The sequence below is a fragment of the Chiroxiphia lanceolata genome, chromosome 7 (assembly GCF_009829145.1).
Source record: "Chiroxiphia lanceolata isolate bChiLan1 chromosome 7, bChiLan1.pri, whole genome shotgun sequence".
NCBI classification, from domain to species: domain Eukaryota; kingdom Metazoa; phylum Chordata; class Aves; order Passeriformes; family Pipridae; genus Chiroxiphia; species Chiroxiphia lanceolata.
In genome coordinates this window covers 14,267,997-14,290,417 of record NC_045643.1, presented here as the reverse complement: position 1 = coordinate 14,290,417, position 22,421 = coordinate 14,267,997, and the positions used below count along the sequence as shown (strand labels likewise).

Sequence of the window (22,421 nt, the reverse complement as noted above, 5' to 3'; positions counted from 1 at the left end):
ATGAGAAGAGGATCTTAAATGCACAAGGGGAATAGGAAGCAGCAGTGAGAGAAGCCTTCTCGAGTAAGAGCTACGTCTGATGCTGTACAGCAGTGATGAGTAACTATTAATATAACATGTTAACTGTATAAATGCATTTGGATGCCAGTATGCTGTTCTTGTGATACTTCTTGTGATATATCACTTTAAACTGTGTTATTGATGTTTTAAACAAGCATTTTTATAACCTTGTCTGGTAGGTTTGTCTGAATGCAGCATGCCTTATTATTTTTGCATAAACAGGACTTTGACTCTACCTTGAAGGAACAGGAACTTGCCAGTTTTGGTGAGAGCAGGACATTTGCTGTAAAAACTGGTCAGCTGTGCTTGTAAGTGTATGGAAATCAATACTGAGTTTGATCCTGGTGATGGTTAAGGAAAACAGGTGACACATTTGTTGCAGTGATGCAAGCAGCATGAAAACAGTGGTGCAAGTGATTAGATGTCAGGGAAGCTGTGCTTGTCCTCAGCTATCATTTGTTATGTTTCTCTCTTGGGTGGAGTAGACTGATATTCTTGTCATAGATTTCAAACCAGTGGGTTAGTTTTGCCCTCACTGGCAACCCTGAATGAGTATGGATTTTTAAAAGTTGCTTTTCCATTTAGGAGGTTAGGTTCCATGTATATTTAATTGAAAGGGAGCCTTCCTAGCTGTTAATCAAACCTACATTTTGAGGCCCAGCACAGAACTGAAAACATTAAATAAATCTACTGCAGTGAAACCAAAAGGCTGCAACTTAATGCAAATGACCTGATACAGACTGCAGTGGATTATTGATACTGAATTTCAGATGGCCTAAAAATTAGGAAGTCACATTTGCAATCAAGAAATTCTAGTGACATTTAGTGCATCATTACAGATTTTTAATAATCTGGAAAAACAGAATAACCTGATATCAAGGGCTTTATTAGAATACTAAGAGTATATTCCTTACCTGGTGTGCTTGCTATTGGCATGCAGATAAATTAAGCTAAATTATAATTTAACTAAAAATGGGAATAATATTATTTATAGCACTGTAGTAAGTTTATATACACTTATATATCATATAAGTGAATAACCTTGCAGTTGGAAATTACTTTTCTTTTTTAAATATCACATTTATTACTTGCTCTTTGAATGTTGTTGAATTATAAAATCTAGTGAATACTTTTGATGCATTTTTAATTCCGAGGCCAGTGTCTTCTGTAATGATTATGTTTGGCAGTGTTCCTTATACAGCTTTGTTGATTGCTGTGCTTATATTACTGTGATCTCTTGTCAAAAGGTGGCATTATTTATTAGATTTCGGATATATAGAATTCACAGTGCTGTGACAATAGTCCTAATCCCATTTCTTTTCAGTTGTATTCAGAAGAGTTTACTTTAGTAGCTTCACATTTAAAGGTGTTTAAATTTTACATGCACTTTGTGTGAACAGCAGGTTAATTGCTTTCATGTAGATGTTGAGTAGAGACTTCGGATACAATTGTGGAGAAAGCACTTTTCAGTTTGACAGATGTTTATAAGATGGGATGGTTTAGGTGCCTGATTGCAACCTCTGTCTGCCTGGATGGTCCACCCTCAACTCGAGTTTCATTGAGTGCTGATTCTTGCATTGTATATTGTCACTTCTGAGAGTAGGAGACTTAATATGCTGTCCCTAGGAGACTTAATATGCTGTGCTCCATTCTTCAGAGATGGGACAAAGAGTTTTCAAGCAGGTTACTTTAATCATAGTTGGGTGTTCAGATCAGGTCATGCTAAAGATATTGTGAAGTAAAAATATTCTGTCTCCGAAGTCTAGATCTACCATTTCCACTCAGTTGTATGCCAAATTACCAGTCCCATTACTCTTGTTGCTTCCCCAGTTTTGTGGTCTCAGTGTGTGTTGCTGCTTGTGTATTCTTTTGAATGGAGAATAATAGAAAGCTGTCAGAGAACTTACCAGTGGATTTGTGGCAGGGTATGTGTGAAGCAGTGTTTTCCATTTGTGTCCAAAATATTTGCTTATGTTGCTTAATGTTTGATTAATTCATAGTGCTCAGGGTGCAGAGTACATGTAAATGGCCAATGACTACCAGCTCTCCTTAATTTTAAAATAAATGTGTATACATTTCAGTAGGGTGATGAAGTGATCGAACTAACCTTCCCTCTTCCTAGAATAATGATAGCAACAATAATTATGTGAATAACCAATTATGCAGAGAAAAATGTTAACAGGTGGAAATGAATAGTGTAGAATTTATCCTGTTACAGTTGTCAGAGAACAAAAAATACTGTGCAGCTTTGCTTGTACTAAAAAACAGGTAGACTGAGTTTCCCGGTGTTCAATGGGAATACATAGGTGGTTCTGCACATCCGAAAGGGAAGTTTTGGTTTTTTCTGGTGCTATAGAATAGAATAAGTGCCTTAGAGCTCTTATTTTTTTTTCCGGAGCTCTGGGAGAGCTCATTTCCTTCTGTCAGTGGTTACTTCTGCTTTTTCATGCTTGTTTCACCTGCATTATAGACCAGCTATTTATGAATTGGATGGTACGTGTTTTTCATGCTGGGAATGAGCAGTTGTGGTAGTGAAAGAGGAGTAAGGGATATTCTTTAGCAAGTAAGTATTTAATGAGCGAGTTCGTTAAAACAGAAAACTGTTGTTTTTTTCACTGACAGTTATGTAACTCTTTGGTATGATTTTGACATAATTATTGGATTAATTGGTTTTATTCTCAGTCATTTTTTGTAGTTCACAAAAGGACCTCAGAAGACACTTGGATGGGCTGAGCAAATGCCATCTGTGCAGTTGAATAAAAGTGTGTAAAATATTTAATTATGTATGAGGCTTCCAGTAACTTCAAGGAATTCAGCAACAATTAAAATGAAAAAGGATGATATAAGAGCTCCATCTATTTTTCACAGGAAAACTGAAGTGTGCTTTATCAGTATCTCAGTTGGGCACATTTTGTACTGAATAATGCAAGCTTGTTGAACTCCGTAGTGTGCAGCTTTTGTTCTTGGGGCTTCTAGCTGGGGTTTGCTAGCTGGTCTTCAGACAAATGATGGCCTGGGTTTGTGTTAAAAGTAATCAAAAACCCCAACTGTTATATTCATTAAATGAAACTAATCTTCTGTCTCACTTTTTAAATTTTATTACTTTTTCATCGCATATGTTAAACATGAGTTTTGTTTCACTAAACAGTACTGTTTTGAACAATAGCAAGAGATGCTGTATATCTTGGGAAAGTGATTAGTATATTCTGGACACGCCTTTTTGTGTATTCAGTCTAGTGTCAAACTGTTTAAACTCAGCTTCCACTGTGATACCTAAATATTACTGCATAAATGCGTTGTACGCTGACGAGTTGATTTGAGTATAAATGGAGATTTTTTCCATTCAGAACTCCTTTTTTGAACAGATGTGAATGATAGTAGCCTCAGGAATGAAAAGCTCTATTTTTTTTCTCCCCTTTAATACTTAATGTTGAATTTAGTCTTGGAAGAATTTTTGTTGGTGTCATATTGATATTAAAGGCAACAACTTGTGTTAATTTTCTGTAATAAGAAACACGGGTTTTTTTCTCAACTCATAGTCCAGACATTTTGGTTCATCTAATAGAATTTGTTGTGTAAGTGTTTGTTTCTTTTTTTTTTTTTTTAGAACTAGAGCAGAGAAAAACCTAGTTGCAATAACCAACTAAACCTCCAGCAGCTTTTAGTGATTCCTCTCATTCATTCCTTTCAGACCTCTCTTTATTAGCTCTTTCCAATTCATAAGAAACTTATTTTTCTTTTTTAATATGTTACTGTCTTTGAAGTCTTTCTTTTTCTTCTAATTTGATAGCATTGGTAGCATTTCTTATTTCATCTAGTTGGGTTGATGTTCTGTAAATTTTAATGTAGGGCTCATGTTGCCTCCCATCATTTGTCTCCTTGAAAAATTTCTCTATCCATTAGTAGCTGTTTTTCTATACAAAAGTATTCAAGTTCTTAATAGTGGTATAACAGACCTTATCACTATGATTTGGCTGATCCCTCTTTGGGGTGGCAGAATGCCTTAAATTCTTGGTTTCTTTCTAGCCCTGCCTTTTATGCCCCTTATCCATATAAGATTTCCTTTTGCTGATCATATAACCAAATTATTTTGACATTTTGGATACCTTACTGCAGGTTTTATTCTCTCATCTGCCCCCCACTCTCTGTACAGTAGTTTTTTCTTCTTTGTAATTTGGTTTTTTTATTGCTTATATAAATACAAATGATTGTGTTTCCCTAGGCAGGAAAATAAACATTGAGACATTTAGTTCCTAAAGTGAAAGAATATCTTATATAGGCAGCAGTCCAGACCATTTCTTATTGAAATCTGGTGATGTAATTGTGCAGTGTAAACAGAACTTCCAGAGTGGGAGGAAAGAGTGATGCCTAGGCTCTGCATCCTGACATGAAAAGCAGTCATCTTAGTGCAGGTTGAATTCCACATCCTTTCTAATGCTAGCAGTTTGGTTTATACAGTCTAATAAAAAATGAGAAATGTTTTCAGGTCAACATTTGTGGTTATTCCTGAGCTGTGTTAGGCTTAGTGTCCATTGTTGGACTGTCGTGGAAGTAGAAACTGTTGACAATTCTCCTGTGTCTGAAAGTAAGCACACAGTGTTGCCCTGTGAATGTAATACATGCCTTTTCTGACTGAATATGAAATCTGTGCATTTGTAGCTGACTTGAATAACTTTGATCTTCTCCTGTTATCTTAAAAGCTCCAGCTTTGTATAGAATAGTCACTGTGGTCTATGCTGTAGCTCTCAGACTGGATTTATCCTGTGAAATATTTCCATCTAATTAATCATTTGTTTTGTTTTCTGGTGGAGGCAAACCAACTGTTTCAGTACTGGGTGGTTCCACAAATAGATAACGCTCTCCATGGGAGAGCAGGGGAGAGCAGTGGCTGCTGCTGTGTCTGGGTGCCTGGGGTACCACTTCCTGCTGCAGCAGAGGTAGCGTGTCCCAGTAGTAGCTGACACCATCCTCACTCCATATGGGGCTGGCAGGAGCATCAGATGAGCTCTCTGTGGTGAGTTAAAATGGTGCTCTTACTGCTGAGAGCAGGAGAAAAGGATGTTGCCTTGTGACTCAGCATGGACCACTTGATGTGTGCATTGTGTGGAGAAAAATGATAAACAGAATAAATGCTAAGCTGCTGCATGGAAATTCTGTAACCTGGGCACAGAAGACATGATCCAAACATTTCTTTTTAAGGCATTGAAGATGATCCAGCTGTGATACTCAAATATGTTAACACTGAGAAGTCAAAGCTGCAAGTTTAAGAGATGGAGATGAAACAGTTAATGGAAAAATATTAAGGGGAACATAATGAGGCACTGTGTATAGTTCTGGTGAAAAAAAATTATAGGTAGTGGAAGGCTGGCAAAACTGCAGTGATGTCTGCTTTCTAACATTAGTTCGTTTTCTAACAAGCCAAACAACTCTGATTAGTTCTTCCCTCTTTATTCTTGATTGTATACTTCCTTGTGTTTCTGTGGCCATGCAGTGGTTTGGATGAGGGGAAACTTATAATTTGGTTTATTTGGTTTATTATTTATCTGGTTTATTCAGATAATTTTCATTTGGGACTTGCCTCCTGGTCTTAATTCACTACAGCGAAGGGAGCATGCAGTTGGCATTGGGGACCTCTACTTTGACAGGTATTGATACTTAAAGTAGAACCTGAGCCTCCATTATATCATGATTAATTGCTCAAACCATAATTCAGTAAGGTGATTTGCTCTTCCTTTGTGGCAGCAACTTAGTTTTACTAGAGCAAGCATTTGCAAGTTTGCATGGCAGGGAAGATAATGGAATTGACTGGAGTTTAAAATAACCATTTGTTTCTGAAGTTATTTATAAAGTAGATTAGGCGTTCAATCCACCATGCAGCCCTACAAATACTGTCGTGGTGGATGGATACGTTAGGTCTAGGAATGAGATGCTGCCCGTGTTGGCAGTGTTGCAGAAGACTTGTTTGTCAAACAGTAGCTTTGCTTTCTTAAATTTAATATCCATTTTAAAAGTACAGATCAAAGTGATCTAACACTTGAAGGCGTTGCTTCCCTGAGAGTGGTGTGTGAATAGATGTTGTGAGCCCATTTTTTTGGTAGGCATTTTATGTGTGCAGGTGCTAAAGATGCTGAAAAAGTAAAATGGAGGGATACTCAGTGGTCTGTTTCATGGCATTTAATTTAGGTCACGGCACCGAGAACGCTTGCTACTAGTGCTTGGTCATGCTGAACGCAATGTTTCTGAGAACTGAAGGGCTTCAAGGTCTCTAGTTCATACCCTTACTTATTCACAGTAGCAGTTCTTGTTTTTGTTATAGTGAACATGACCAGAACATGTTTCTCTTGTATTCAGTATTCTGCACATAGGTTACTGAAACTACTGTGGAGAGTCTTACCAGTTTGATTAGGGCCAATTGATATTTTTATTTTTCACTGGAGAATTTTTGTGGGTGTGGAAATTGAAATAACTTTGCCTTGCAGTTACTTATGAAGCATATTGGCTGGTATTTTGATGTTATGAAGATCAGAGTATCAGATCTTAGACTGCTGTGGGTTATGTTTGAATTTTGTTTATTGATCACTTGAAACCATTATCTTATTTGCAGAAATGCCTTTATTTTCATACATACATATTCAGGATCAGTGAGCACGGCAACGGTTGTAAACAATATAGTTTGGTGTCCATGGGGAGTGTAAATGGGATCTTGTTACATAGCAGCATGTGATAAGATACTATCTCTGGAAATCTGCTTTTCCAATTAAAAGACAGATTTTGCACTAAACGCAATTTAGCATTTCAAGTTAAATTTTAACTAATATTTATTGTTACATTTCCACGGGGGAACTTTAGATTTTTCTGTAAGTATTCCAGACTTTTTCCTAGTTGCTGTGAGTCATTCAAGTTTTCACCTGTTCAAGGTTTTCAGGGTAAACATAATTGTTTTAAAATGGTGTAATTAACTAATTTTTGTTGTTGTGAAATGGCTCGACAGTAGTAGATTCAAATAGTCGTTTTAATATGAAATTTCAACACATTCTTCATCTTTCAGTGTGTGGGAAAAAAGTTCAAACTTCAGTTTTGCTGTGCCAAACGTGACTGGAATTTGCCTCAGAGAATTTTGGGCTCTATATAAAGGAATGGAGAGCAAATCACAGTTGTTATCAGCCAAATACACAAACTGGACCTCTCAATCAAACGGGGATTTGTGCTCATAGCAGTTCCACATGAGTTTATAGGATTGTTGTTTTATGAAATCTGTGATGTGTTTGAACACTGAGAAACCAGTTCCTTGTTGGTTTGAACGGGGGGTGACTTCAGTTTAGCTGTTAGATTGCATCAGTGGAAGGACTAGCTCTGAATGTATATTCGTATTTGTGCTTCTTTAATCAGAAAAGCCGTATCAGAGGCTCATAATATCTAAAATTATAGACTGTTTACCTTTTGTTCTCAAACACTTTGGCTGTTAATGAAAAATACGGTGTATCCTGGCTAATACTCAGCTGTTCTGGATGTACAGTGTGCTAATGGAAATCAGCAGTTTCTGCTTCTATAAATAGATTGTCAGCAGCTGCAGAGCAAAACTGAGGAGCTTCTGGTTATTTTTCTTATTGCCATTGAGAAATGTTTTGAATGGCTGTGAAGTGTGAGGTGGTAGGTGTGCCTGCTGCAGAGATGTGCAGGCTGAGCTGAGGGTGTGGGTAGGGAGAAGGGAAGAAAGAGTAAGTTTATAAGCCATAAATGTGAGAGTAGAGGTAAAGAGCTCTCTCTTCCTTCATTTGGGAGTCTCTGACTTTGGAGCTCTTTTATGTACAAAACATACTATTCAGATGGCTAAAAGTCATGAGTTCTTAAATGGGATCTGGAGATAGCATTTATCTAACTTCGTTATAGCTGAATATAAGGCAGTTTTACAAGTGTGCTCTGTTGGAGAATATCATCATACTGTGCCCAGACAAAGCTTTTCAAGTTAATTACTAAAATACAAAATGAAAAGTTGGACTTCAAGAGAAAATGAGCTTAATTCTTTTCATAAAGCATAGAAACTCTTAAAACACAAAGTTTTAAGAGTAAGATTTTTTTAAAATCTTTTGTGGAATGAATAGAAAGGAGGAAAAATAGTAACTTATTTAGAATTAGTTCGGCTTATATAGCTTTTTGTCTGTAACAACCGGCAAAAGGAGTTCATTCCAAGAACCTTTGCATGAGAGACTTTATACTAAATAAACCTGTTCTTTCTGTTTTTAGTCAGCAGATAAGCAGCGAGCCCTGGAAGAAACCAAAGCCTACACAACCCAGTCATTAGCAAGCGTAGCCTATCTGATCAACACTTTGGCCAACAATGTTCTCCAAATGCTGGATATCCAGGCATCCCAACTTCGACGCATGGAATCTTCAATCAACCATATTTCACAAGTGAGACTTTTTTCCTAATTTTTTTTTCTCTTTGCCTTTGACATTACATACCAAGTATGTCTCATTTAAAACAGAAGGACGCATTTTTTCTCATATTCGTTCTGGGATTGGGTCTCATTATGTGGTTTTAGATGAGTGTCAGTGTGAGCATTTTACGTAGGATAACAGCTTAAATGTATTCTTAGCTAGTTTATTGTTTGGAGAGGGAGCCATTCTGCATAAGTGAAAAGCACAGAAAAATCACTAATAGTAAAATCAGATTATTATGTTAAAAAATATGAAGTAGATGGCAGAAAACAGTTATTTGTCATCTTTTTACTTTTCCTGTTGCTGTAATACTGGCATCTAATGACAAAAGCATAGATGACAAAAATAGTTTGCTCCTGGCTTTTCTTAGTAAAATGTACTTTGCAGTGACATGAACAAAAGGCGAAATTAATGTTTCAATTTGTTTATGGCTGCAGAACTCCTGCCATTGTTTGCAGTTTTCCTGAGCCACAATAAACTAAGCTACTCTAACCAGGAACCCATGTTCCATTACCACATTTATGATAGAATTTTGACTCCCAGGATGGACTGAGAATGAATGATGAAGTGGATGTTTATCAGCCAATGACGGATTAGAAGAGAAATTAACAGCACTTCCTGTTTACTGAATATTTTGTGTCTTAGTTGACCAATACATTTTGGCTGCTAAGGGTTTCTTGATCTCCTTGTGACAGTATAAATTGAAATAAAGGATATTGTGGCATATAGAAAAACTTTTGAAAGTAGGAGGCATGCAAGGTAGGAGATAAGTAGACTTTCTGGTGCTGAAAGGGTTGCTAAGTTAGTACAGGTTTGAACCAGCGAAAGAAGTGAATAATTTTATGCTGGCTTAATGGGCTGGATTGGCTCTGATTGGATCAGATTCCAGAGCAGGTACAAATGGGTGGGGAGGATTTTCCCTTTTGTTAGTAGTATGCTATTAGATTGCCTCAGTTGTCTCATGTAACCACGTCAAAAATAAGCTGCAAAGTGTGATTTCTTCTCTTCTTTTTAGTCCATGGACAAGTAAATCAACTTTTCCCCCTAGAAAATGTCACTAATTACTCTGTGTATGTCTATGTGCTATATATATATATATATATATACACACACTGTGTATGTGTGTGTGTGTGCTGCTTCACAGTCAAGTGCCAGCTGACACGTATTTCAACTGTTTGAGAGCCTGATGCAAACGACAGTATATGAATAAAAATATCCCAACTTCTCTGAATTTTGCATTTTTATAAATGTGGAAAATCCATTTTGTCACACAGGATCTGTAAAGTAGTTTTTGTGGAAAGAGCCATAGTATTTTAAGTTTTTTCCTCCTGAGAAGCTGATATTTATGCAGATTGAAGTGCCAGGTTAGATTGTCTCTGACATTTATACAAAATGGCTAGTTATGTAAAATGGAGCACTAAGTTAGGCAGTACCCAACACCTAATGAAGATGTATCTGCCAAATTTCATAGGTTGTGCTTGAACAACTGAAAAAAAGCTGTGGTGGTTTTTTTGTTTGTTTGTTTTTTAAATATTGCTATAAAATTGAAAATTTAGTTTGGGGGTTTTTTGGTATTTTATGTTTTTTGAGCCTGCATCATCTTGGATCCTCCCCAAATCTTCATGGAAGAAATTATGTCAGAGGAGCAGACAGTATTTGAATTTTGGATATTACATACATGAAGTGTGTTGATCCAAGTAACTTAATTAAGTTGAATTAATGTGTTCAGAAATGGCTTCATCCTATGATACCAGTGTTGTACATGATTATGTTATCTGTTGTAATTTCAATAGTTATTTTTCTTTTAAAAATTGATTTTTTGCACAATGTCCTTGTAAATAAATAATTTATTTTGAAGAAATTTGATTACACTTCTCCTGAAATTAGCCTAACCTGCAGAAGACTTCCTTGGTCTTTTTTATATTGGGTGTAAAGTTTAGTGGACTTCTTCTAATATCACTTAAAATACCTTGTGGTATAATACCTCATTGCCAAATTATGATTTCAGTCAATCTGACTTGAAATTATGTCAGTAACATAGAACAGAAAACAATTTGGTAATGACCATCTGCCCAGAGCATATTACTGCATTATTGCTTTGGTCAGTAAATCTTGGTATTTAAGTTTAGAAAACACTATATGGAAATTATGATATCTCAGTTTATAATCCTGCTTTTAATTCTGATTTGAAATTCCACATATTCTCCAAAGAAGAGAGCAAAATAATTTGGCACTTAGTTAGAAAAAGTGCTTGGTTTTTTTTCAAGTGTAGCTCAAACCAGAAGAGGCATGATCAGCTTCATAAGATAAAATATTCTGGTTCTCTGTTCATTGATATAACGCCAATTTATATCACTTCAAATGCCAACATAATCAAAGAGCTGAAAAGGAAGCTGATAATAATTTGTGAGTTTTCAGATTATATATAGATCCTGAATAAGGAAATTATTACTATTGAAACTATTTTTATGCAAGTGATTAAATCCTATTGGTTTAAAAATTACAATTCACAGAAACACAGAATATGTTGAGTTGGAAGGGACCCACAAGGATCATTGAGTTCAAACTCCTGGCCCTGCACAGTAACCATCCTCAAGAGTCACACCATGTGCCACACTTGACATCTGTCAGGTTTGGTGCTGTGACCACTGCCCTGGGGAGCCTGTTCCAGTGCCCACCCACCCTCTGGGGGAAGAACCTTTTGCTAATATCTGACCTAAACCTCCCCTGATGCAATTGCAGACCACTGCCTTGGGTCCTGTCACTGGTCAGCACAGAGGAGAGATCAGTGCCTGCCCCTCCTCTTCCCCTCACGAGGAAGTTGTAACTGCAATGAGGTCTCCCCTCGGTCTCCTCCAGGCTGAGCGGACAAAGTGACCTCAGCCACTCCTCATACGGTTTCCCCTCAAGGCCTTTCCCCATCTCTGTTGCCCTCCTTTGGACACTCTCTAACAGCTTGATATCTTTCTTATATTGTGGTGCCCAAAACTGCCACGATATTCAAGGTGAGGCCGTCCCAGTGCAGAGCAGAGCGGGACAATCCTCTCTGTCGGCTGGCTGTTGTCTCCCAGCCATCAGCTGATGTCTCTGTTGGCCCTCCTGGCTGTCAGATTCAACCTACCATCAGCCAGGACCCCCAGGTGCCTTTCCTTGGCACTGCTTTCCAGCCTCTCATTCCCCAATCTGTCTGTACATCCAGGTTTGCCCTTTCTCAGGTGCAGAATCCGGCACTTCTCCTTGTTGAACTTCATATGGTTGGTGACTGCCCAGTCCTCTGATTTGTCGAGGTCTCTCTGCGGGGCCTCTCTGATTACTTCGGTTTGGTCTGAAAGCTGATGAATCTATTCTTATTTGCTACCTTGAACCTTGTCTAGAAGTAGATGATATGCAGTGTTTTGTATTTGACTAAGAATTTAAATCCTAAGTACAGATCATATGTATAAATATTTATACTTGTTTAAAAAATTATGTTACAGCTTTTAAGTTAGCAGACACTGTGAAATGTTGCTAACATCAAAATTCTTTAAATTAATCTGGCAAATTTTCAGATTTTAATATTTGTATAATGAGTAATGTTTTCAGGTTTAGTTACAGCATCTAATTAGCAAGGTAATTTTAAAATGTCTTCTAATTATATAAACAAGCATGTTGTCACAAAGATGAGTGGTAGTGATGAGTTATCTCCAGTGGCACTGCGTGGTGGAGAAATCTGCTACATCCACCTTACACAATTTGACTCCCATGATACTGCCTGTGAGAACAGGTACTGAATAGACTACGGACTTGGACTTCTCTGCAGTCAGCATGTGTTGCTGAGCTGGGCTGGAGCAACATGTGTGAGCTGCTTGGTCAATGTAGGAAAGTTCACTTGGACTTTCCATTGATAAGTCAGTAAATGCTTGTAACCTTTTTCAGTTGTCTTATTCTTGCAAGGTACAAGAATAGCGAAACTCTTTCAAAAATAGCAACGCAAGGCTAATTTTACACAGTATATATTAGCTATTTATGGAGCAAGTAGCTTTTCAGCATTTTTGTAACATTACAATCTCTTTCTTTGTGTGTAAATTGCATACAACTTGACTTGAGACAATTAATGTCACATTTCCAACGTGTCAAAATTAGGCAGTTACTAATTTTAAGGTAATAATCTAGTTTTCAAGGTAATTTGCAATTAGTTTGAATCGCATCAAATAAGAGTAATAAAAAAATAAAAGTCCAGCAACACTATATTTAAGCAACATTTTCTTCTAAGATTTTTTTAAACTGAATTTTAAAAGCCCAGACTAAGAGACCGACAATAAATTGATAAATTTAAATTAGAATGTTTTGAGAAGAGGAAGAAATGAGGGCTTCTGGAGACTTTTATTTCTGAAATTTCACTGCAGTTCAGACTTTCAAAGTGCTGTTGTGGTTTAACCCCAGCTGGCGACTAAGCACCACATGGCTGCTCACTCACTCCCTCCTGCCGGGGTATGGATAGAAAATCAGAAGGGTTAAAGTGAGAAAACTTGAGATAAAAACAGTTTAATAATTGAAATATGATAATAATGGTAATAAATTGTAGAGAAAAGGAAGATAACGGAGGGATATAAAAGCCAAGAAGAAATGATGCAAATGAAAACAATTGCTCACCACCACTGACTGATGCCCAGCCAGTCCCCAGGCACCAGCCCCCCAGGCGGCCTCCCCCTGCTTTGTGCTGCTGACCCTGACACCACATCCTTGGGGTGTCCCTTGGGTCAGCTGGGCCTGCTGTCCTGGCTGTGTCCCTTCCCAGCTTCTTGTGCACCCCAAGCCTACTCAGTGGTGGGGTGGGATGGGGAACAGAAAAGGCCTTGACTCTGAATAACCTCTGCTCAGCTGTAACTAAAACATCCCTGTGTTACTCACACTGTTTTCCTGCACAAATCCAAAACATAACCTCATACTGTGAAGAAAATGAACTCTGTCCCAGCCAAAACTAGCACAAGTACTAACTTAACACTTTAAGAAAATTCACTTACCAGTAGAAGAGAGTATTTCTCAAAACTCATGAATTCAGTGACTTTTAAGTTAAGTTGTAAATAGTGTTAATTTTACGGAAAATCCCAGAAATTATTTAATGCTTTTACTGTTTTAATATTTACAGATCTTGAGACTGTTTTTATTTAATTCAGTATGGAAACATGATGTTTCAAAATGGCCAGAAAATTCCTAATAGAAAAAGAATGCAGTGGTTCATACTTATTTTTACCCTTAAACTGTCCCTTCTCTTATTGCAGGGATCTTGGAAAGCATATGAAAAGATGATAGTAATGAGCCTAATCCCTAACAAGCTGTCATTTAAAAACTGTTGCCAAACTAATGCAGCTATGTGAAAAAAAAAATTTAAAAAGCATAATAGTGCTGTCAGGAGTCCAAATTTCATGTTAGAAAACAGGGTTTGAAGTTATAGAAGGGCACAGTGTATCTCATCTCCTTTTCCTAACAGCCTTTCCAAACCAGATGTTTTGTTAGTCCAGCTCTAACCCCAAAAACTTCTCAATAGAACTTTCTAAACTGCTGAATAAACTTTCTGCTAGCATTCTTCTGTCTCACTTAAGGGATTTATGCTACTACTGGAGGTAATAATTACCTGTGTGTTGAGGATAAATGTTTTCATTTTCTTCAGCAGCAGGTTAATCTTTGTTACTTCCGCTACTAATTGAATACTTCAGTGTTCCTTTCTGCTGTTTTATAGGTATATTAAGATCTCATGACTTCAGCAGTTCACTAAACAAGAAAATGAAATTTTTGAAAAACTGCCAACAAAATGCTTTTCAATACAATTTTAGGTGTATGGACCAGAATTAAATGCAGTTTTTATACTTAGTCATTCCGTAGCTGTTCAGGTTAAAAGAGATGTTCTGAATCATAATGCAGGAGAAATCCCATTGGATGAACTTCAGGTTTTAACTAGGCTTTATGCATTTCATAGTTTGTTACTGTAGTTATGTCTCACTTATCACCATAGTCATTAAGAAAACTGGTTGTACTTGCAGCTCCTGTTGAGTAAACATGCTTTTCATTCATGGAAACAAGCTTCCAGAGTGCCAAGATACCATCACTACAATAACGTGCACTAAATACTTGTACTCACATTGTACTAATAGATACTTGCATGAGAAAATACTGAGAGAACATATTAAAAGTTGCAGCGTTCTAGCACTGCAGCTTCATAAATAGAGAGTAAGAAATCATCTTAACAACCCTGCACTAATTACTTTCTTTCTGAAAGTTATCCAAGGCATAAACTGATTTTTGAATGACCAGATTCAGAGCCATAGGATTTTGATGTTCCAGTGCGTTTGAAGTGCAGCTACTGTTGCAACTGAAGTTCTGTAACATTCCAGCAAAGGGTACCAGGGGGCTGTGAGACAAAGAACATAAAAGAGTCAGTGTCATGTCTCTGGAGTTCTCTAGTGACAATTCTAGATCACAGCTGAAGTCTGAAGTAGAGGTTGAATTCTTCAGTGGTATCAGACATGAGACTCTCCTCCCAAGTTTTTGCAATCACATATCTTTAGCTTATCAAGAAAGTATATGCCCTCTGACTCCTCAGCAGATGAGGTCTGAAGTCTGTAGACCATCTCTTCCAGAACACCTCCTTCTACTGTGCTGCAAAATCAAAGGTCTGGCACAGAGAATGGATAAAATCCTGTGATGGAAGATAAAATAGTACATCTTACCCACTTGCAGAGTGGTGCACTTCTGGTGCTCTGGAAAATGTTGATGGTGCTCTGTTTGCACTGGTGCTTGTATCATCAGTAGTACCATAAGAGCTGTGAAGATCTGATCTGCACTGTTGTGTTGGGGGATGGTATATGGACCTGGTCATGTCAGGAAAGGACTTTGGCAAATTGACTGGAAAGTGGTTTAGTTGTTAAGTAGTTGCAGAAACATATGTGTTTCTGTTAAGCTTGTATGATTTGTGACTTTCTGCAGAGTTTATATGTTGGCCAAATCTGAGTGGGTTTTTGTGAGGGTGTCCCAGACAGTTTAAATACCCCTGTTAAATTTTAAATCATTGCTTAACAAACTAGCTTTCCAAAGAGAGGTTTGCCAGCATATTTCGAATAATCTTATTTTTCTGTAGCTTTATTTTAAGAAATATCTGTGCACTTTTAGTGGAAACCTTACGGTTCTAGGCAGGTGGAATTAGAGGTGGCAGAAATGTACCTAACTAAGTTGTATTCAATACTTAACTTCAGCAAAGTTGCAAAATCTTGAAAATACATTGCTGGGAAATACTAGGTAATCTTGATGATCGTAATGTAAGCTTCCATATAATGCCCCTGGGATTTGTGGAAATCCTTCTGTGGAAATAATGTGAAGAAGCAACTTCTTGGAAGTAGTTTGGGGCGTTTTTTGTTTGTTTGTGGGTTTTTATTTTTTTAAAATTTTTTTGTAATTTTAAAGATTGTGATGATTGCACAAGGTAACACAGGTTCCATTTTGTTTGTCTTGTTATCAGTAGCACAAAAGGGTAAAACAGCGTAACCAACACCACTGCCCCAATCCTTGTCCACAGAAAAATAAAATGGAAAAAAAAAGTGTGTTATGAAAATGAGTTCTCATTTGTACCCATTCCTCAGTTACTGCAGAGCCTGTCTCCTAACTGTGAAAAGTGTTGCTGGTGCCATTCGTCATCACTGAAGTGGTAACAAGAAATTCTATGAGTGTTTAGAAATCCTAATGCTAGTTATTCTGGATGTTTTCTTACTTTTGTTTTTTATCCTCTAGCTAAAATAGTTTGTTCACAGTTCTGGCAAATTTCCTATAAGGAAAGCTGTTCTTTGAACAGGGAATTATTTTGGTTTTAAATGAGGCAAGCAACTCCATGCACCATGATTTGAGAGATAGTATTTTCCTGGAAGAGGAGGATAGACCTTTTGGTGACATTTTCCTAGCCTTGTTACCTAATAAGATATAAATACATGTTTTTAGGCAATAGGTTTTCAGCAAAGCTTTGTCTTATACCAAAGATTCTCCTGTGGTACTGATTTTAATATGTAAAAGGAAAGATTTTCAGTGTTGACCTTAGGCATTCAAAGTGAAGGCACTGGGCTTAGACCTCTGGCTTTATTTTGGATAAATTAGTATGCGGCACCTTCTAAAATCTAATCATTGCTTTGTGATGAGTGACTTGTAATGTCTAAAATACTTTTCTTTCAATTTGTTTGAGTGAAATTTTATTCTGTCATGATTACCAGTCCTAGTTCAGCAAACTTTTACAGTGTAAGAAAACCTGCTTATGGTTTGCTTTTCAGGTCATAAAATTAAGGTTTGGGAAGGTATCCTTCCACTTCATCTAGCTGGAGCCTATTTCAAAGACAAACTTAGAGAGCAATTGTAAAATAAAAAAGGATAAGTGAAAGAATCTCATAAAATGGTGTTAGTAAATTGATGCGAACTACAAAGAATGGAAAGGAGAAGGAATTTTGCGAAACCGTGAAGAATACAGAGGGTAACAGAAAACCCAAAGAACCTATAGCTACTAGTGTGGCTTTAGAGGTGTCAAATTCAACAGTAAATGGAAGAAAGGTGACGTAATCAAGTATATGTAGTGTATGTTTAGCACAGTGCAGAGATCTTCAAAACATTAGAACTGATTTAATTTTTTTTAATACTGACTCTGTATTCCAATGCATACCACTGTTAGTAAATACACTGCGTCTTTTGTAGACGGTGGACATTCACAAAGAGAAAGTTGCTAGAAGAGAAATTGGTATCTTGACTACAAACAAAAACACCTCAAGAACTCACAAAATCATTGCACCAGCTAACTTGGAGCGACCAGTTCGCTACATCAGGAAACCTATTGATTATACAATTCTAGATGATATTGGACATGGAGTGAAGGTAGGTGATATTGTTAAAACAGCCAAACTGCAAATACATTGTCTTTGTATATTTTCAAAATAACCTGATGCTTTTTATGATATTATACCAGTTTCTCCTTGCCTGGACAGTGTGTCTATAAACATAAGAGGAGTCCTGTCCGATTTCCAGTTGCCCCTTCCCCTTCTGTTGCCCCACTGTTTCTAAACCTTACAAACCCACTGAATCTTATTTCTGAGGATACTTGGGACTGTGAGTCTCACCTTTTAAAATGTTTCTGAATACCAACTCGTGATGCTGCTGTTATTGTTTGAGTAAGTTGCCAGGGATATACCTAGGGACTGAAAGGCTAATGACTGTCACTTTAGTGCTTGAATCAGCACGACAAAATACCATCCAGCTGTAATTGCCACCGGTTTACTTTAAAGCTCACCCAAAGAAAGGGTTTGCATGAGAGGTATTATGTGCTCCCTTTTTTTCTTCCTGTCAGAGTCAGTTATACACAAACCCAGTGATGTGCTTTGTTAAAGTGAGCTCTCTACAACTTCTGTACCACATGGGGTTTCAGGATGGGAATATTACTGCCAAGTTTGAAGCCAGCTGGTTCTCCCTTTTAAGACTAGGAAAAAAGAAGGAATTTTAGGGCAGAGATCAGTCTGAGACACAACTGATGGCTGTTAGATCAATGTACACAGCAGCAGTAATATCATGTGTGAGATTAGATATGCATTTTTAAAAGCACATCCTGAAAATAAACACAGTCTTAGCAGGTGTGAGCTCATTGTTAACTTGTGCTACCAGGAAAACAAATACGGAAATGAGAACACTGACAGTGTTAAAGTTCCAGGAAATGAAAGGTAAATAGCACAAAGTGGGGTCATTTTTACATGACAAACTAACATATCTGTAAACCTGCTAAGTAGCAGTAAGGTAAGATGCTTCTTCCAGTCAAAGTACACCAGAATTTCTTTTGCCTGACTCCTAACTGCATTAGGTTTGTCTGTGTTGTTCTATTTTGATTGTTTGCTTGAACATCCATTTAAATGACAATAGGTTGTTTAACCTAAGTCTTAAAATTCAAATTCTTAGCAGTTTGATTTAAATATCTTCCCTGAGCAATTTTATGTAAGGTCTTCTCAACGTCCTGTTTGTTAACAGAAAGTCTCCTTACCCCCATTTCTTACCCAAAGAGTCAACCTCTAAACAGATTTAAAAAAGACAAGTGACTAAGCTTGATTTGAAAAACCAAACCAAACCAAAAAAAATCCAACATTAATAACTACAGTTTGATCAGGAAATTGTTATCACTCTTGTGTTAAAATGTGCTACCAATTCTTACAAATTTTGAATTTATGCAGGTCAGCAGAACTCCTTCTGGTTATGGATGGAGCATATTAACCTGTAGGACTGCTGTTGCTAATATTTTAATAATCACTTTTTGCTTTAAGGAGATAATTTTAGAACTCATTAAAGAATAGTTTTTAATTGCTCTACAGCACAATCTTATTTAGCACTGGCTCTAAATCGTTATAATTGATATCCCACTTACCTCAGTGTAGCCAGAGTCATACTTATTGTGATGCACTGAATTATGTTCTTCTGAAGGAACATAGTTCATCAAATGGATGATGACTCAAATGTGTGTTTACATGCATTTGTTATGCTTGTGATATACTTGAAACATCTTACAAATTATGTCTACAATGCACTGTATTTATCTAGAAAATGAAGAAGTACTATGTACTTGTGAAACAATAAGCAGAGAACTTGAAATCATGCTATTCTTGATATCATAGATGTGTTCCAATCAGGTTAATCCTGTGTTTAGGACAGAAGAAAGAACAGCTCTCTGCTGATGGGGAAAAAGTGACCAGTTGTGCTCATGAACCTGTTGGTTTTGTTCTGCTTGAGTAACTACAGATTAGTTGACTAGATCTCTTGGCTGTAGAACAGAGAGAAAAAAAGGAAAAGAGGTAGAAACTTTAAATTTGCCTATTTATAGCTATTTATTGCTTGAGATGAGATACTTTTCCCTTCAAATGAGCATTCAGATGGAGTTATTGCATAAATAGCATTAAAGTTCCAGTTAACATCAAGGTGCTGCAGTCTGCGTTCTTTGTTCTTTTTCTGCTGTAGGGCTTCCCCTCTAGTCCTTAGACCCAGAATTATGTATTTTCAGGAGTCAGAATGCTAATGCAGCAGGTATTCATTGCAACCCCTGAGAAAGATGGCAAACTGAACAGAGAATAATACAGGAGAAAAAGGGAGGATCCTTGGCCAAGAAATTCAGGATGCCATGCTGAGAGAATTAGTATAGGCACTTGAGCATCTTATTCCTTTCATTCAGAAGTTCAAAGCAGCAGTGGATACCGTATTCAGGAGAGGGTGCTCTATAGTATGGTTTCTTAATAGGTGTGAGAGAGAATTCAAGTGCCTCTGTATCATCCCAGCAGTCCCTCCTCATCTTCCCTCCCTGAAGCTACAATGCTGCAAAAATCTAAAGAACCTTTTGTATGAAAGAGACTTGCTTTCAGGTTTTTTCAAACATTTCATGAGTTACAAAGTCTTCCAGTCTGTTCTTCCTTCCAAAGAGTTCTTTAGTCAAGCGGATGAAAAAAGCAGTGATCCATTTGGAGTGGTGCATATTAAAGCATTGTAACTGTCAGGAATGCTGCCGAGGTCCCTGCTCATGGACCTTCCCATGGAACTGACCACTCTGGCCACTACAGGGGAACCTGCTTGTCCAGCGTGGTTCTGGGCAGCACAAACCATACTGGTTAATGCATTGATCCATGGAACTTTAAACTCAAAGACAGATTTTCTAGTAAATCAGATTGTTTCTTTTTTAATACAGTAGGGTCTCTTTTAAATGGATGAAACAGATTAGCTACTCTGGATGCTCTACTATTGTGATTCTGAATGCTTAATGTTGTTATAGAAAGTGTAAGAAACATAATGATACATTTAGATTAACTGAGCTGAAAACAGATCATTCAAACGGAAAGACTTGTAGTTTTAAAAGAAATTATGGGGAAAGCAGATATATGGTATTTTGCCAGTAAGATGCAGGGCTCAGTGTCAAAAAGCAAGCACTTAGGCTTTAAAATAAGATTTTATTGTTGGTTAAACTCTTAATTTATGCTTTAGGAAATGTGGCTATACGGTGCAGTATCCATATAGAGTGCTATACTTCTTACAAGATGTAATGATTTGCTCTTGATCTTTGTTCAAGAGAAACCTCAAGGCATTGAGTTAACTAACAGCTTTGTCTCAGAAGGAACATATATTAGCTTAATATTTTAGAGGCTTCTGTTTCAGCTAGTTGTATATGTGCTAATGCATGTAAACAATTTAAATGAGCTCAGGCTCATTGATAAGGCTATTCTTTGACAGCTCAAATAAATTAATCTCTGAAGTTAATCCATCTAGATCTCGTGACCCATTTGAAAGAAGCTGCCTTTTTGTTAGCACTGTAAGAACTTGAATAAACAGTGTACAAGCATTTGAACATTAATTTCAAAGTATTAATCTAAAGGCTTTGTGGTCAATGTATATTAAAAATTTCAGCTTGAAGATCTTTTGTTCATGACATTCTGCTTTAACCACTCTTTCTATGATCTACTGATACATTATTTTGTTAATGCTGAATGCTTAACTTTTTTCTTTCTTTTTCCTTTCTCTTCATATCCTGAAGTTCCAACTAACCTTTCAATGCTTTTTTTCCTTACCTCTTTTATTTGCTCCATTTATGCATTAAGTGGTTGCTTAGATTTAAGGTAAGAAACCCCAGGGCTGGATTTCCATTCTTCTTCTTCTGAGATTATTACACACGGGGAGATGATTAACATGTATATTACTGATTGTTTAAGACAACACCCACTCTCTCTTCTGTGTAGAACTTCTGTTGAGTGATTTCATTGCTAATAAGCATTTTGTGATATAAATTGATGTGTTTATGAAAGGAAGCTAACACAGTTAATTTTAAAAGCTTTGTGGCAAAATATCAACTGCCTTCAGCATATCTACCAGATCATTTACAAAGCAGGGATGATGTGCTAGCCTTGTCTAGACAAAAAGGTACAGAGAACAGATAGCAGCTGAGTTTGAGCCTCCCCCTGTGTAATATTCTTTTTATCCTATATACGGTGTAAGTTATGGTTTGATTGGGATTAATGTTTCAGTGTGAGATTGCTCAGATAATGGGCTCCAAAGGTGTGTAACAAATTCAAATCTGTATATTATTTTTTAAAGTTGCAGTATTCTTAATTTTTTCAGAAACTGCTAGCACTGTTTACATACTGAGAGGCACTCATATGTGGAAACATCCACAAATCAGTTAATTGTGTAAAATACTTAAGAACCCTTAAAAAACAAGCTAAGTGATCTATTTAGTTGAATATTAAATGAATCAAAGGACTCAGGCTGAAGTATGTCAGATTCTCAAGGATCTTAGAGGTTTAAATGTTAGTAGTCTTAGTGGCTGCAGAAGCAGCAATAAAAAGCATCAAATCAATTAGGCAAGCAGTTAAATGAAATTATGTGATATTATGGTGGAATTCATAGCACGTTAGTTAATAGATAGGTTATAGCCTTTATTGAGTATTAGGATATCATCCTCCTCCTGAAGCGTAACGGGTTTGGGGAAAGTGGGAATGAAAGTTTTTTAGTAGCAGCTGTGACAGTTTTAAAGAGGGAACTGTTTTAGAACATAGAATGCTAATATATAGTACGAGTCTATGAATTAAAGGAAGTTCCAAGTTGATGTGAAATATTTTTTAGTATTTTCTGTGACTGGAAAAAACTAAAAGAAAATCCTACAAATTCCTGAGAAGACTGCCTGTAAACCCAGGTATTTCTGTATATATCCCCATGATATCCCTGTGAGATTGGCCAAATGGTACTTTTAGTCAGGTGTTAAGTGTATGTAGCATATTTGATAACAATGGAAAACTTTTAATAAATGAGAGAATTCTCACATGTCATTTGAAATTTATTTTTACTTGTGAGGCATACAGTATTTCAACTCACATAGTATATAAGTGCTTTGAATTTGAGGATGGCAA

General features: G+C 36.9%; 1 protein-coding gene across 27 annotated transcripts in view; it reads left to right on the top strand.

Annotated features, from left to right (window-relative positions):
* ABI2 (abl interactor 2) overlaps positions 1 to 22,421 on the top strand; it is a 68,578-nt gene that overhangs the window by 18,947 nt on the left and 27,210 nt on the right. For 11 of the 27 annotated variants that reach the window (XM_032692986.1, XM_032692981.1, XM_032692985.1 and 8 more), the window contains exons 2-4: positions 8,305 to 8,472; positions 17,203 to 17,379; positions 21,117 to 21,134. In XM_032692986.1, coding sequence (XP_032548877.1) covers positions 8,305 to 8,472; positions 17,203 to 17,379; positions 21,117 to 21,134 — 363 coding nt within the window. The remainder of the gene's footprint in view (positions 1 to 8,304; positions 8,473 to 17,202; positions 17,380 to 21,116; positions 21,135 to 22,421) is intronic. The other 16 variants (XM_032692987.1, XM_032692983.1, XM_032693001.1 and 13 more) reach the window with 2 other exon arrangements.